This window comes from Cryptotermes secundus, unplaced genomic scaffold (genome assembly GCF_002891405.2).
Source record: "Cryptotermes secundus unplaced genomic scaffold, Csec_1.0 scaffold126, whole genome shotgun sequence".
Taxonomy (NCBI): Eukaryota; Metazoa; Arthropoda; class Insecta; order Blattodea; family Kalotermitidae; genus Cryptotermes; species Cryptotermes secundus.
In genome coordinates, this window is record NW_019718617.1 from 476,601 (window position 1) to 493,172 (window position 16,572).

The 16,572-nt window shown below is 44.7% G+C and overlaps 2 protein-coding genes across 7 annotated transcripts in view; one reads left to right on the forward strand and one right to left on the reverse strand.

Moving 5' to 3' along the window:
• The window catches only part of LOC111861443, a 358,446-nt gene that overhangs the window by 256,639 nt on the left and 85,235 nt on the right, over nucleotides 1–16,572 (reverse strand). The gene's annotated exons all lie outside the window — the stretch shown is intronic.
• The window catches only part of LOC111861431 (mucin-22), a 176,883-nt gene that overhangs the window by 112,695 nt on the left and 47,616 nt on the right, over nucleotides 1–16,572 (forward strand). For all 3 annotated transcript variants that reach the window (XM_023845997.2, XM_023845990.2, XM_033750383.1), the window contains exon 2: nucleotides 9,790–9,923. In XM_023845997.2, coding sequence (XP_023701765.1) covers nucleotides 9,806–9,923 — 118 coding nt within the window. In that variant the 5' untranslated portion in view covers nucleotides 9,790–9,805. The remainder of the gene's footprint in view (nucleotides 1–9,789; nucleotides 9,924–16,572) is intronic.

Below are 16,572 nucleotides of genomic sequence, written 5' to 3' on the forward strand. Positions count from 1 at the left end.
TTGTCTCCGGTTTGCCCTATACATCAAAGCTGAAAGGCGTCTAATCGGTTTCCTCGAAAATATCTCATTCTATAACATGTGGCGCGTAACATAGAATGTTGCCGCCTTAGAATTAGTACTTGTGACATTTTTGATATAGTAATATGTAGCAGAATCATCTTCATCACTGCAGCTGGACGGGTTGGGTCCGGCTGGTTCATTCCAATAACAAAATACCAGAGTAAATTATTTCAGACTCCTCAGTGCGACCACTATAGTATGAGCCGTATTGTGTCTGAGCAGGCCTATTGCATTCTAGTTTCCATCAGGAGCATGATATGGGCCTATTTTGAAACAGCCCTTACTTGTCGAAATATGTTCTGTGTCTGGCTGTGGTACAGCGAGATAAACGAAGCGTCTCATGCCTAATAAAAGGTAAAGTTGTCCCCTTTGCTTAACTAATTAAGCACTACGCAAAGAAGGCGTATGGGGGAGTGGATATATTTTTTTTTTTCCTTGGCACTACAGCCCCAGTGGGCCTAGGCCTACCTCTATGAACTTCTCCGTTCAATTCGGTTTTTCTAGATCTTACACATTCGGTAGGACTCCTTGGGCGGGTGATCAACTCATCGCAAGGCCTCTACCTGTACACAAACACAGAAAAACGCACACAAACATCCATGCCCTGAGTGGGATTCGAACCCACGATCTCGGTTTCCGAGTGAGCGAAGACAGTTCATGCCTTAGACCGCTGGGCTACCGTGACCGGCAAGTTGATATAGCCAGTAGTTCCACCTTTTCTTAGCCCGGCACTAGTTGGAGGTGAGTGGTCATCTTCACGCCCCGGCCGCTTCACCCCCGGCGAAATGGCCCCTGGTATCCGTTGGATAGGGGGTTTGGTGGACCCCAGGGTCGGTCTTGTCGACGTGGAGAAGAGAAAATTCTTGACCCTACAGGACTCGAACTCCGACCCTTCCGTCGTCCAGCCCGTAGCCAGTCGCTATACCGACTGAGCTATCCCGGCTTCGTCTCGTACCTAATGGAACTTGTTTTTACATTTCTGTTTGCTTTTCAAATAGAGACGTACTGCTCTGGGAGAGCACTTTAATTTGAAATAAAAGTTAGCTCTGAAAATGACTTAATAGACAAGTTTATGGTCTAAGTTTATTTTTGGTGCATTGCAACCGATATTAAAGTTGTCATTACACCTCTCTCCAACTTCTCAGTCGTACCCTTAAAGTTCTCACAGTTACCATGTTTCGAACCATTAACATAGCAAGCAAGTTTTAATATACAAATTTTGAAGTCATTGATGACATGTAGGTATTTCGGTTTGAAGTTTCACTTGTGGTTCACAAATTATTAGAATACAGGGAGTTGTAAATGCCCTTTAGAGTTTGCACGGTGCTGTTTCATGACATTTTTTAAATAAATAGATAAACAACAAAAATAGTAAGGAACACATAACACCCTTCCTTCAAAATTTTCAGTCTCCATGAGGCTAGGGTGCACTTCATAATTTTGTAATATAACGATCCACTTCTATCAAGATTTCCCCTACCACGTAAACTGCAGATCCTGACTGCATTAAATTTGTTACATGTAAACCTAATCTTAAAATTTCTCATCTTTATAGTTCTTTTGGTAATTCTTGGCATATAAATAAAATTCTGTATGTATTTATCTGTCAAGTCACGATCTCTTATATACAAAAGTTTATTGATTAACTAGAACTGTTCATTGGATATCGACACATAAGAATGGATTAAAGGCCCTCACATAAGTTTTTACGCGCCTTTTTTTTTTTTTTCAAAAATTTCTTCGAAGGAAATCAGGCACATGCAATTTCTGGAATCGGTACTTAACTCTAGCCGTGTTCACTGTAATACCCTTATGATGACGTTGACACAAATTAATTCTTACTTCATCAATCGGGCAAAGTTCCGAATTGTGACACCAAAATTTCCCCAGTTAAAGAAATTAAATTGAATGCATTTGATAATTAATGACCACATTTTCCCTCACCAAACGTGCTAAATTTTCAAACAAGGACGCTGGAATAGTTAGTTATTTGGAGAGGGTGGGTTTCCCCATGCACACCTGTATTGGTCCATTGTGCTTCCCTCTATTATTTATACAAGTCTCTATATCCTACCGGTATTGGTACTTACCATCAGTCCCGCCCAGCCAGCGAGACAGGCTCTACTAGCTGAGAGGTGTCTATAATGCTTTCCCCATCTACCAGAGGTATTAGAGACTACTGTTGGGCGGGAAACGTCCGCAATTTTGCTCAGTAACCTCCTTTGGAGATATGAGGTTCTTTTACGTGCCGTAAAGCTACGACACGGGACCCACGGCTTAAAGTCCCTCCCGGAGGACTTGTTCCCTGAATTTTTCCGCCCTTAAAAATTCGACGACCTCCGCCGGGTATTTGAACCCGCGTACTACGAGTCATGAGGTGGGAACGTTACCTCTAGACTACGGAGGCCGCTAGGACACTGGAATAAATTTTAAGGGAAACTATATAGCGGATGTGATTTTACAAATTTTACAAATAACCTATAATTGTGATAAAATGACACAAAAAATACTTCGGCCCGTTTATTTGTGCAGATCTCAGGAACTAAATATTTTCAGAGGTCTGTTCACACAGTTCGAATTAAAGCCAACTTATCCAGCCTTCCTCAGGTGATTAAATTTAAGTTTCATCATCACCAGTTCGACTTGTTTCCTGTGGTTGACTCGGTCGGCTCTCATTTTGTCCTCGCTTTCAGCGGCTCGATCCTTGATTATCTTTTCCATTTGCTTCCTTAACCGTCCTTTTTCTCCACATTCACACGCCAGTTTTTTTTAATAGGGAGTGACCATATTTCAGTTCTTAGGAACTGAAATATGGTCACTGTTCTTAGGAAGTGAAAGGCTATATTTCGGCGAGATCCGAGTTTTGAGCCGCGTGTCTGATTCAGATCACCAATGGACCTCGAGGAGATTAAAGTTGACGACAAATGATATGAGGTGACTTGAAGTTACCTGCACGTTCTCACAGGCCTCATATTATCTTGCCTTTCTTCGAGGTGTGTGAAACAAGAAGGAGAAAGTGTTGGTTTGTAGAGATGTCTTCTTGTATATTTTATATGCCACATGACCCAGAAGCTTCTGTTTCTGCAGCGTAAAACAGTCAACTTATAAAACGCAGACTGACTTATGTCTTTGAAGAAAGTCGTCTTCTGGGTTTTGGCGTCGTGTATTCTTCGTTTTGGCCGACGTTTCGGAGGAACTTATCGCCTCCATCTTCAGAGCAGGTGAATGGCTTGTGAATGAAGAGAGCAGTAGCTTAATTACAAACTTCCTAATCTCTTTCACGTTACTCGTGTTTGGTCTCATTTTCATTCCCCTACTTAATGTCGCGCCTTACGTAAATATGGAAACGGAAGTCAACAACAGCGAAGTGTGGGTGTCAGTACCCACGTGTGTGAAGCTATGCACACGGGTATCAGTGGGCGTTGCGTTACGTGTGCGCCAAAGTTCCCTGCATTCTACACTACGTNGACTTATGTCTTCTTTGGCGTTGTCACTCTCCATCTGTTACATTCATCAGCAGAACACTCTTCAGACTGCTGAGAGAGAGAGAGAATTCGTTCCTTGGATGCGGCTGTCGCTTGGAAAAGTTTTCAGCCGAATGCGGTATTCGCAGCAGAAGTTGCTGACCACCGGGCTTGAGCAGAATGATTCATCGAACAAAAACAGGGCAGGATTAAAACATGTTTCTGGATATTATCAATCGTCCCGTTTTTATGTAAGTCATCATCCTGTTTTCATTTAAAACAAGACGTTTCGGAGACTGAATTCTCTCTACATCTTCAGGTAAAACCTACTCAGTTAGGCCCAACCGATAGAGCTACTCCCTGTCTCCGGACATACGTACCAACACCAGATATGGTATACAATCCAAGAACAGCACAAACCCTCTGCGAGAGTTAAGAAAAATATTAAAATATTAATAATAATAAATAATAATAAAAAAGCCTATCAATCGATTGGGCGCAACTGAATGGGTTTTACATGAAGACGGAGACAGAATCCAGTCTCCGAAACGTCGTATTTTTAAATAAAAGCAGGACAATGGATAATGTCCGGAAACATAATGTTTGCATTAACGTACCATCGTTACAAACTTTTAGGTTAGGATTGTTGGTGTCAGCCCTTGTTTTGTCATGAGAGGGACGAACCAGTTCTAAGGAACAGGTTCGTATTTCAGCGCAATAGTTTCTGGAGGAGCTCTGGCTAAAGTTGCTCTCTCGTCCTCTGGCGAGCAATCGTNAAAACTCCGTGGCCTGTAGTCCGCAAGCGAACTATACCGAGCGAGCGATCGCCGGTGTCGGCGAAGTTAATGCCAGCTTTAGCGGATAGAGGGTCTCACGTGGTCAGCGCAACAAATCCCCACGGCCGTTAATTTCGGTTTTCTAGACCGGTGCCGCTATTTCCTTGAAATAGCTCCTCAATTATCCTCACGAGGCTGAGTGGAACCCGTTACAGACCCACTGCTTCTCAGAAAATCTGGTTGACGCTTGGAGAAAATTTGTAATTTGGTAAAATTCGGCCAAATTTGAACGAAGTTGTTAGCTTGAACTCTGCTGAATCCCGTCTCTCTACCGGTACTTGTCTGTTATTCAGTACTCAGATTCAGGCTGTGTGTTGTCCAGTCCATATAATTCTGCAAGCCTTTCCCGTCATTTTTGCTTATTTGTCAAAATAATTTTTAATATTGTTTGTTTCTGTAATTTATACCCCAGTTTTGGTAACGCTTGCAAAATTAATCCACAAAACCTGACGTCTCAATCTATACGGTGGTAGACTCCTGAAGATTCGTAGGGACCCCCACAAGAGAGTGCGGACATTTGCCTCACATTGAGTTTAGGTGCTAATTGTAGATGCTCCTTTCCACTGACACGCACAAAGCAAACAACTAGCCACATGGCTTACACCGCAAGAAGTTATTCAGTTTAATAATGCGATGCTCTCTATCCAGCATGCTTGCAAACACTTTTATGTTACGTACGTATTGAAAATCACATAAAATCACAAAAGAATTATATTTACCCCGTAGCACAAGGGCAAATAAATAAAAAAAAACGTTACAACTAACGTGAATTCTTCATATAAACCTTCCTGCCATTGGTCCAGTGCTTGCCAGTAGCCCGCTCTAATAGAAGTAGCTAACATTACCTGAAAATAACTTTCCACCGAGCGCACCTCTTCCCCCCTACTTAAATCGGGCCTATATATTTTACGAACCCGTCATGCTGTTTTGTAATCTTAGACAGAGTTGTAGGCCTAAAGTTTTCTAAGTTTTATTACATAAAATGTCAGACAAAAGGAGAAGTCTGTATGCTTAACTAATCACCATGCCATATTTTACGGGGAAAGTGTAGACCTCGACGCGTTCTTAACCTCAAGTGGTAAGCTTTACGCTTCTGCCGCTTTACATCCGGAAGGGAACCGCGGGTACCCACCAGCACTGGTCTATACATCCGGGAGGGAACCGCCGGTACCCATCAGCACTGGTCTATACATCCAGGAGGAAACCGCCGGTACCCATCAGCACTGGTCTATACATCCGGGAGGGAACCACCGGTACCCACCAGCACTGGTCTATACATCCAGGAGGAAACCGGCGGTACCCACCAGCACTGGTCTATACATCCGGGAGGGAACCGCCGGTACCCACCAGCACTGGTCTATACATCCGGGAGGGAACCGCCGGTACCCACCAGCCCTGGTCTATACGCCCTAGAGGGAACCGCCGGTACCCATCAGCACTGGTCTATACATCCGGGAGGGAACCACCGGTACCCATCAGCACTGGTCAATACATCCGAGAGGGAACCGCCGGTACCCATCAGCACTGGTCTATACATCCGGGAGGGAACCACCGGTACCCATCAGCACTGGTCTATACATCCGGGAGGGAACCACCGGTACCCATCAGCACTGGTCTATACATCCGGGAGGGAACCGCCGGTACCCACCAGCACTGGTCTATACGTGGTGCTGGAATCGAACAACAGTCTTTCAGACCGTAGCTACTCATTATGTGTTATTGATTTAGCTACCCCTTTCTCCGCAGCCACTCCACATTAACTGGCACCAATGGTGCTCGCACCTAGAAGTTCGTGCAGCCTCCATAGTAGTTGTACAATTGATAAGAAAAATAGTAAGCCTATAGGCATGAGGAGTGACAAGCACACGGGTATTACGCCATGTAAACCTACACGAAACATGACTTTCACTTGCATTCACATTTCCATGTTCCGCCAAAACTGAAACTGTCCCGCATATTCTTTTTGTAATTTTGAAGCCGGGTTTCTGATGCGCGTCCGTGGCGGTCAGCCACCAGATCGATACAGCGACAGCCCTCGCCCCTCATTCGTCACTCATGCGGCGCTGTAAACGCGAAGTTAACAAATACATTAGAACTTCTGTCAAACGAAAATGGATTGAACTAAATTCCGCCTTTCTCGGAAAATGCATCCTATCCCGCGAACAGTGAAAAGTAAAAACTAATGTAAATTATCACCACTGACAGATGGAAATATTTCAACGCCAAACCGTAAAGAACAAGCAGTAGTCCAACATAAAACAATCTTCTCGAATATAAACGCCGAGACCTGTTGCTTTTACTTCAAGCAGGCCTAATTTTGCACTGTAATTTGGTTCGTGGAATTTTTGTGAGAATCAGTTAAATTGTGCCTTGCTGCATGATTTACTTCCGTGAAGAAGAATGAACAACAAGCTTTGTAAGATCGCAAAGACCACGTCGATAAAATACGCGTTGGTCTGTTCTGAAATAGAGCACACTTTTATGCTGGTTCATATTAAACCTGTAGTGAGGGACGCGAAAGCCACGCTTCCGTACCGAGTTCTGTTTGTTATAGGCAGTACTTGGTATTGTTGTTCATGCGGTTATGAACTCGCCGTATAACATGTATCGGACGTCGATTCATTCATTCATTATTGGAGGGGGCGGGTTTCCCCATGCACCGCGACCAATTGTTGATCTATTTTACGTCCCCCTTTGATATTCTACCAGTCGCCATACCCTTCCGGTACTGGTGCTCGCTATCAGCCCCGTTCAGCCAGCGAGTCGATGTAAATCTCCACGCAATCGTAATTGCGATAGTGGAGTGAGATAATATTAGTTTCACGTTCTCGCGGCGGTCAACATCCGAGACGTGTTACTCGAGTGCGTTCTGCACGTTGTTGGGAAGAAGAATTGCACCTCTGCTGCCGGTAATCGAAGTCCACCCTTCAGTCCATAGACTGAGCCATCATGGCTACCGTGGAGTTATGATTTGAATTGCTCCATCCAAATTTATCGCTTCCATCTTCATGGATCTTGAATGTGACCCTTGGTCTTGCTGCCGTGGGATACTTGTGTTTCCTCCTCCTGCTTGAGCATTGCGGATTGTGTCCCCTGCCCGGTTCCAGTTCAGAATTTCTGGAAACATGAATCTTTGAAGATATTTTATAGAACTCCTTTGACGGGGATCGGCCCATTGCAAGGCTTCTACTTACACAAAACAACACAGAAATAACGCAAACACCCATGCTTCGAATGGGATTCGATCCCAATGTTTCAGTAGTCACCGACATTACACTGTAATAGTCCATGCCTATTTTCTTATTATGAGTGAATAGAATGTGGCCTAATCCTTCGGAACCGCACAATCCACTACGTCGACGTGAAATTACTTGAGTAGGAATACATGAAGTTCGTTTCTGAAGCAAGTGACAGCAGGGAATACGAGTAGGCCTACATGTTTCAGAATTATTTAACGTTACTTTAATATAAGACGACCGCCTCTGTGGTCTAGCGGTCAGAGTTTCTTGCTACAGATCCAGAGGTCCGGGTTCGATTCCCAGCTCTACCAGTTTTTCGGAGAAGGAGTATGTCTGGAACGGAGTTCACTCAGCCTCGTGAGGAAATAGCGGCTCCGGTTTAGAAAACCTAAATAACGGCCATGGGAATTCGTTGCACTGACCACGCGACACCCTCTATCCGCTAAAGTTGACACTACGCCGACAAGCTGCGCTCTCTCGATCGATCGGTATAGTTCGTTTGCGGACTAAAACCACGGAGTTTTTTTTTTAATATAAGCCAAGCTGCATGATAGATCCTGCATAGGTTTGCAAACAAAGAATACCTCTGATTGGTTTGCGTGGACATTATTTAAGGTGCAGCATCCAGTTGTGCTGGTAGACTGTTGGTGTACTAGGTTGTCTTGTAAGTGCCACTTCTACAACATGGTTCGACCTGTAGGGTCTTCATCATCATCCTGCAGATATGCGATTGCTTCACTGTACTGCTTTTCTAAATGGAGCGGTTGCGCCGTACTGTATGGTTTCCGTCGATGGTGGTGGGTGATGCAGGCAGTGCAACAAGGTGCTGAAATACAATATTAAAATTATCTGGCCTACTTTATGTTGTTCGTTGTGCCTTCTTCTTCTGCTTTATCTTCGTCTACATGGATTGGAACTTACTGATCTGGTCAGGAAGAACAGTTGCGGAAGAAGACTTTCCATCTCCTTCATGTTCTTTCTTTTGCTCTACTGTATAACTAAAACGTGAATTAGGGCAACCTTCATGTGTCATCCTCGTTCACAGCAGTTCCAACTTTCTTTATAAATTACAGATATTAATGATAGCATTATTTAATTATTGTTGATGAGGTCTAGCCTATAGGCTTACAAACCAGACAGTGCATCTCAGTTTCACTGTTACATCCGTCCGATCTGTTGACGTAATCAGCCAATTACGCCTGTCATACCCCAAAGTTAAGAGTTCCCATCATCTTGCAATCTTAGCCGCATGTAATTTTGTGTTCTGATGCTGGAATAGCGTAGTCGGTATAGCGACCTACGGGGTCGAGTTCGTCTCCCGGTAGGGTGAAGAATTTTCTTTTCTCCACAGCGTCCAGACCGGCTCTGGGGCCCATCCGGCCTCCTGTCCAATGGGTACCGGGGCTCTTTACCCGGGGTAAAGCGGCAGGGACGTGAAGCTGACCACTCACCTCCAACTAGTGCCGAGGTCAAGAAGATGTGGATCTATACGTTCACTCCCCATACGCCTTCATGGCGCAGTACTTAATTAATTAGGCAGTTCTGCAGTTGTTTCACGCATAGGCGTGCATCGAAATTCATGTCATAGGTCAATTGGCAGAGTGGCTAAATAGGCTGGACCACAGGCCCGGTTCTTGGCAGCTTCACGGTTTTCTCACTTTGCTACCATGATTTACAATGATTACTGCGGGCTAAAGCGACCACGTCGTGAAGCTGACCAATCGGCTCCATTTATTGTTAAGTAGATTGAGCCTTCCTTCGCGTCTTCATAGCGTGGTTCTGAGGCAGGACAATTTTAAACTATATTTACACCAGTGCTTAGGCCGCGCCGTAGCTCAAGCGGTTAGTCGCTGGCATCCCACCGCGGCGGACCGGGTTTGATCCCGGGTCTGGTCAAGTGGGATTTGTGGTGGACAAAGTAGCGCTGGGGCAGGTTTCTTCCGAGTACTTCGGTTTCCCCTGCCAATCTTCATTCCGCCAATTGCTCCACAATCACCCTCACCTATCATCTGGGGCTGGTACAATAGGCCAGTAGTGGCCGCAGTACAAGGGACTTAGTCCCAACCCACTAGCAATAAAAAAAATACACCAGTGCTTGCCTTTGTAATCATTTTTCTAGCCAGATTAGAAGAGCATGAAATTCTGCGCGCACAGAAACAAGCCGTAATGTTAATGCTCTGCATCTTTCAGATTGTTGAGGCTCTGAATGGAGAAGATGCTGGGCAGGAAGCCCCGGGTACGAGATCTGAACGCCTACTTGATCTGCGTTTTGTGCGGTGGTTACTATGTGGACGCAACGACCATCGTGGAATGTCTCCACTCGTGTAAGTACAATCACGTTCCTGCATTTTAAATCGAGCTGTATCCATGACTGGACGTAGCACAGCACCGTAATGCCCAGAGGATACCCCCAGTCTGCTCCAGAAACTACAGTTACTGAACGGTAAGTGTTCTCTGTTCCCATGTACACATTTATACTTGAATTTTACTTGCTTACTCATGGAGCTGAGCCCTTCTGGAGGAGCCGCCAACTCTACAGCTACTCAAGACTTTTCCAGCATTTTATGAAACCCGAAGGATCATTACCGTGTTCACAAGAGCCATCCACTGGTCCCTATTCTGAGCCAGTCCATACCATCACATCTTATCTCTCTAGGATTCATTTTAATATTATCCACCCTCCTATGCCTTGGTCTTCCCAGTGGTTCTTCCCTTCTGGCTTTACCACCAATATCCTATATGCATTCCTCTTCTCCCCCAGTCGTGCTGCATGCCCTGCCCACCTCATTCCAATTATACTTGGAGAGGAGTACAAGTTATGAAGCTCCTCATTATGTAGTTTTCTCCAACCTCCTGTCACTTCATCTCTTTTCGGTCCAAATATTCTCCTCAACACCCTGTTTTCAAACATCCTCAGTCTATGTTCCTCCCTTAATGTCAGAGATCAAGTTTCACACCCATACAGAAACAAAGGAAAAGTTTAGTTTTGTATTTTCTAATTGTTATGTTTTGGACAGCAGACGAGAAGACACTGAATGGTAGCAAGCATTACCAGAGTTCACTGTCCACAGATCATTTCGTTCCGTTCAAATTTTATGAAAACAAAAAAGAAGATTGAACTTCGTTTTTGTGTACCGCTCAAAAGGCCCGAGAACAAAGAAAGAAAGAAAGAAAGAAAGAAAGAAATTCAGATCTGGGGGTGTTAGAATAACAAAGGATTGGAGAAAATTACACGATAACCTTCATAATTGTACGTAAATGCAAAAATTAAAGTCCCTGTGCTTGTTTATTTAAACACCACGCCATTAAAATTTATGGGGAAGTGGAGGTGTAGCTCCATCATTCCTTACCTCGGCACTAGATGGAGGCTAGTGGTCACGCCTCGGCCGCTTTAACCCCCGGGAAAGAGTCCCCAGTACCTGTTGAATAGGCATTGGACACTGTGGAGCAATCTCTTATCCCTACCGGGAATCAAACCCTGTCCGTCCCATAGTTCAGCGCTATACAGGCTGAGCTATCCCGGGTCACCACAATTCCTTGGGCCTGGCCTTAACCTAATACTGACAGGCGCATGAAATTAAGATGGATGGTGTGGGTGGAATTTATAACGCGCCTAAAGAATATTGGCTGGAGATTGGCATAGGGTGATATGTGTTGGTACCAGGGTACTGTTATGAGGATAATGGAACTTGAGCACTGGTTTCACTTCGTTCGGGTTTGAGTAAACCTAAACTTTAGTTAGCTGTGAACCTTCGGATGTTGAGAAAACAGGTACGTTCTTGATTACGATTTTACGGGATGTGACGCCGAGTAGTTTGGTAGATAGGCACAGATGTCACTTCCAAATGTTTATATCTGTCCAGCACACTGCGCGGCTCCACATCTTAAGAGGATCGAGTGTGGTTACTCGCTGCCACAAGAACCTCAAATCGTAACAGAGAATTTCCTATCAAACAGAATAACCCGCTTAGAATTTAAGATTCCCAAAGCCGCGGCTATGAACAGTTCAGGCAGGATAGCCAATGTCCCAGCTGAGATTGCTCTGAGGACCACAGGCCTGGTATGTCCGCATGTAGCACAGCGTTGTTAGCACCAGGTGTAAGGAGCCGAGATAGTGCAGTCGGTACAGCGACTGGCTATGGGCTGGATGCCCGATGGGGTCGGAGTTTGAGTCCCGATAGGGTCAAGAATTTTTTCTTCTCCAAATCGACTCTGGGGTCCACCCAACCTCCTATCCAATGGGTACCACGCTCTTCTTCCGCGGTGGTAAAGCGGCCGGGGTGTGAACCTGACCACTCACCTCAAACTAGTGCCGAGGTCAAGAAAATGTGGATATATAAATCCACCCCCTCATATACCTTCACGGCGTAGTGCTTGATTAGTTAAGCACAGGGACAAATTTACCTTTTCTGTCTCTGGGATATAATGCTCTGTAGTCCGTTGGAAGTCAACCAGCCTGCTTCATCCCAGATTCTTGCTTGAATCAGTCGTCGGCCCTGATCATGCAGACATGTTCCGTCGAAAAGTCGGTTGACTACCAAGGGATTACACGGCTGTATATCCCGGAAAATAGAACCCTTTATGGCAACCCTCAACTTTTCAAGGAAGACTGTTTAGTCATCATAGTCAGACTGACTTGGGCCAATACAAATAAATAATGACAACAGTGAAGACAACTTAAATCATGAAGTGCCTTGTTTTTCTTCTAAACACACTTAGTACCGTTCTCAGAATCTCCACATTTCATTATCATAGGCATGTCTGTCTTTTTCTTATACCTACGGTTTGTGGATTTTAATAGCATTTGATACATTTATTTGAATGTTATGCCAGAAGTTATCAGGCGAATTCAGTTTTGGTTTGGCTTTTGAAATTATAGATTTAATCATAACTTGTAAATGTGTTATTTTATTCTGTAAGATTACACAAACCACTGGCAGTTTTCATGAATTCGTGTTTTCTTGAGGTTCATGCGGATTTAGCTGTGTGACCTTATCCAATTTAGAATTACATTTTGAAAGTGTGAATATTGCACTCCTTTGGTGGGCTGTTTCGCTGTCGCAAGGCCCCTGTCTACGCCCGATATCACAGAGACAAAATAGGGGCATACGTATATCAATTTTCCGAATGGATTCGAACCCACTGTCCCAGTGATCGAACGGTCGAAGATAGAAACAAATTAGGCTTATCACCACAAATCATAACTTGCTCCAGAACAGAACCTGGTTCAGATACAACGAGCTGCATAACAAATTAGGCTTATCACCACAAATCATAACCTGCTCCAGAACAGAACCTGGTTCAGATACAACGAGCTGCATTCTCTCATTTCATGAATGCAAATTTAGAACGTAATATCTCAGTTGGACTTGGACGCTTACGGTTAGTGGTGGGGGCGATGACTTGTAACTCCGTGATCAGCGGAGCAACTCGGGATTGTTAAATGGGGATTGGTGCCGTGGAGCTCGTTAGTTTAGTTGCTTAGCTACTCAGCTGGAAAGTCAGCAGATCTCCTGCTTATTGGATAGTTGGCTGCTTATTCACTTCGTTAATTAGCTGTCAGTTGACGTAGGCAGCTAGATGGGTAAGCATACTTGGTCAGCTAAACAAACACCGTGGCTTGAGTCCGCAAGTGAACTATGCCGACCTAGCGACCACCACTTGTCGGCGAAGTTAGTGCCACTCTGTGGTCTAGTGTTCAGAACTCCTGGCTACAGATCCAGAGGTCCGTGATCGATTCCCGGCGCTATAAGATTTTCTGAGAAGTAATGGGTCTGGAACGGGGTGCACTCAGTCTCGTGAGGGTAATCGAGGCGCTTTTTCAAGGAAATAGCCGCTTTGGTCTATAAAACCAAAATTAACGGCCGTGGGGATTCGTTTCGCTGACCACGTGACACCCTTTATCCACAAAAGTTGGCTCATACTTGGCCAGCTAGTTGGTTAATTTAATCACTCAGTTAGTTAGTTAGTTAGTTATTTAGAGAGGGTGGGTTTCCCCATGCACCGACCAGTTTGATCTATTGTGCTTCCCTCTGTGATATTCTACCAGTCTCTTTACCCTACCGATAAATGGTGCGTACCATCAGTCCCGCCGAGCAAGCGAGTTCGGCCACTTGCTTAGCGGTGTCTATAATGCTTCCCCCATCTATCAGAGGCCGTAGAGACTATTGTTGGGCGGGAAGCGTCCTGGAATTTGGCTCAGTGATCCCCTTTGGGGATATGAGGTTCTTTCACGTGCCGTAAAGTTACGACACGGGACACACAGCTTAAAGTCCCTCCCGGAGGACTTGTTCCCTGAATTTTTCCGCCCTTAAAAATTCGACGACCTCCGCCGGGTATTTGAACCCGCGTACCACGAGTCATGAGGTGGGAACGTTACCTCTAGACTACGGAGGCCGCTTAATCACTCAGTTACTTAGCTTCTTGTTAGCTAGTTAGCCCTGAGACGTAAAGCTCCTTTGCCATCAGGCGTTTGTGACGCGTCTTATCGATCACTGATTTAAATGGAGCTGTTTCCACAGAGCCACACATTCGCGCCACAGATAGCTGTGATTGGCCGTATGTTGGCTTGGGAAATGAACATAAGACCGGGAAGTCTGTTACTAGACCCCGTGCCGCTGCTCCGTCCTGCTCCGTGCACATTGATACCGGCTTGACAACAGGGTGGCGTCGTAATAGAGGAGCCACGCTCGTATCGACCCAAGGTCGCCCGCTCCCTCCCTAGAGAGAGAGAGACGAGCGCTCCTTGTGACAGTCTGTCCAGTACGCACGGTCCGCAATTCTACCAAGTAAAAGGTCAAATTACCTCTGTGCATAAGCACCACGCCGTGAAGGCGTACATGGGGCGTGGAAGTCAAGGTGACACGTCAGTCGGGAATTGAACCCTGGCCCCCCCCCCCAGTCCACAGTCAGTCATTTTACTTACGTATTGTGACTCGTATTACAAGTGTTAAGTGGCGCCTCATAACAGACCTGCATTCTACTAATGGCGTTTAAAAATGGTTCCCAAACAACGGTTCTCGGGCCTTCTGCCATACCGGCCGCTGTCTGTAGCACACATCGTGTGGTAAATTATTGAATTTATGTTATTTTTCAACGTATTTCAACTGCTTTGGTTAAATGGCGTCGAGTGAAATAATAAAATGATCGTGAAAAGCAAATAGCTAAGGCTTTGGAAGGAGTCGGTCTGGTGTAAGCCTGTTTGAAGGCAAGTGCGTGAAATTAACCAATTTTCATGGCATGGCATATCTCGAGGTACAAAGTCAATTTAAATCGTCAAAGATCTGACAAGTCTTCCTGTAAAATAATAATGATCAAATGTGTCGACCTATTCACCGCCTCTATGGTCTAGTGGTCAGAGTTCCTGGCTACAGATCCAGAGGTCCGGGTTTGATTTTCGGCGCTACCAGATTTCCTGAGAAGTAGTGGGTCTGGAACGGGGTCCACTCAGCGTCGTGAGGATAAATGAGGAGCTATTTCAAGGAAATAGCGGCTTCGGTCTAGAAAACTGATATTAACGGCCGTGGGGATCCGTTGCGCTGACCACGCGACACACTCTGTCCGCAAAAAAAGTTGGCACGCATCTGAGCATTACTTTCAGTAATCAGAGGTTAAGAAGTTGCAGTCCTACCGTGGGTGTTGGGTTTGTGAAACTCACTTCGGTCGGACAGCTTTTGTAGAAACAGGGTATTCAGTTCTGCTGTCACCTGTACTGCAGTCATTCTCTGATTTTTCAAAACAATCCTTTTCATTGTACAGCGATCTCTTCCATTTAGTGTTGATTTTCGCCCAGTGTTTCCCTTTGCTGACGCTGTCTTCCCATGATTCGTGTATGCCGACATGACCTTAGAAACTGTCTCACTCGATGCACTTAACAATGTGGCAGTTTCTATCACGGATGCTCCAGCTAAACTCACACCAACGATTTGTCCTCTTTCAAAACCGGACAGCTCTCCCATTTCTCGATTCTTTCACACCGACTGTCACTCAAACACAATCACTAATGCACTTACACGAGCACTATAGAACGTAAATAAACGGAAGAACATTCAGTGTTGCCAAACGAATTTTTTCGATGTAGCTAACACAAATAAACTATATTCCACAATTCCGTAGTGTTTCCAGTAATTTATTCATCCCGTGCAACACCGCGTTGTTAAATTAACCAAAAAAAAAATGAAATTAAGTGAATTCACAGAGCCAGTACTTCTGAAACTAATAGTCGCTTAGCCACTGAATATTTTCCAGCCTTTTATGGATCACAAAGATTCCCTACTGCGTCCAAAAGAGTCCACCATTAGTCCCTATACACCGAGTCAAATGAATCCAGTCCACACACTTCCAGCCCTTTTCTTCAAACTCTAACTTCATATTAGCCCTCTAATTATGTGTTGGCCTTCCTTTAAAATTTCCTGAGCAGCGTTTTGTAACATTTCTCATCTCCCTTACGTTCTACGTGTGCTGCCCATCTCGTCTTCCGTGATTTGATAGTATTAATAATATTTAGTGAATAATTCTAGAGTTTTATGCAGCCTCTTGTCACTTTCTTCTTCGTATTCTCCTCAGCATCTTGTTCTCGAATAGGTCCGCCCTCAATCTCTGTTCTTCTTTTGATGTGAGAGACAAAAATGTTTCATGCCCGTCTAGAAGTAAATGCAAATAAAATTGGACACTCGAGATTGGCCTGTTGAAATAAACGGGAACTTGTAAATATTAATACAGGGATCACATTTGTTCCAGAGAAATTTATTTTTTACTAAAGAGAGTAGGAGAACTCACAATGTGATTGTTTAGACGAAAGGCTAAAGTCATCTTTGAAGGTTTGTTGCCCTAAACGGTGATTTGCCCCTCAACATTTAGGCATTGATATCGTTGCTACGCCAGAACAACTGAAGAGCATTGCCTTCTTAGTTAAGGAACTGTCTAGAGAGAACATGTTTCTAATTCTACATATTGTGACGTGTAGGGGTGACT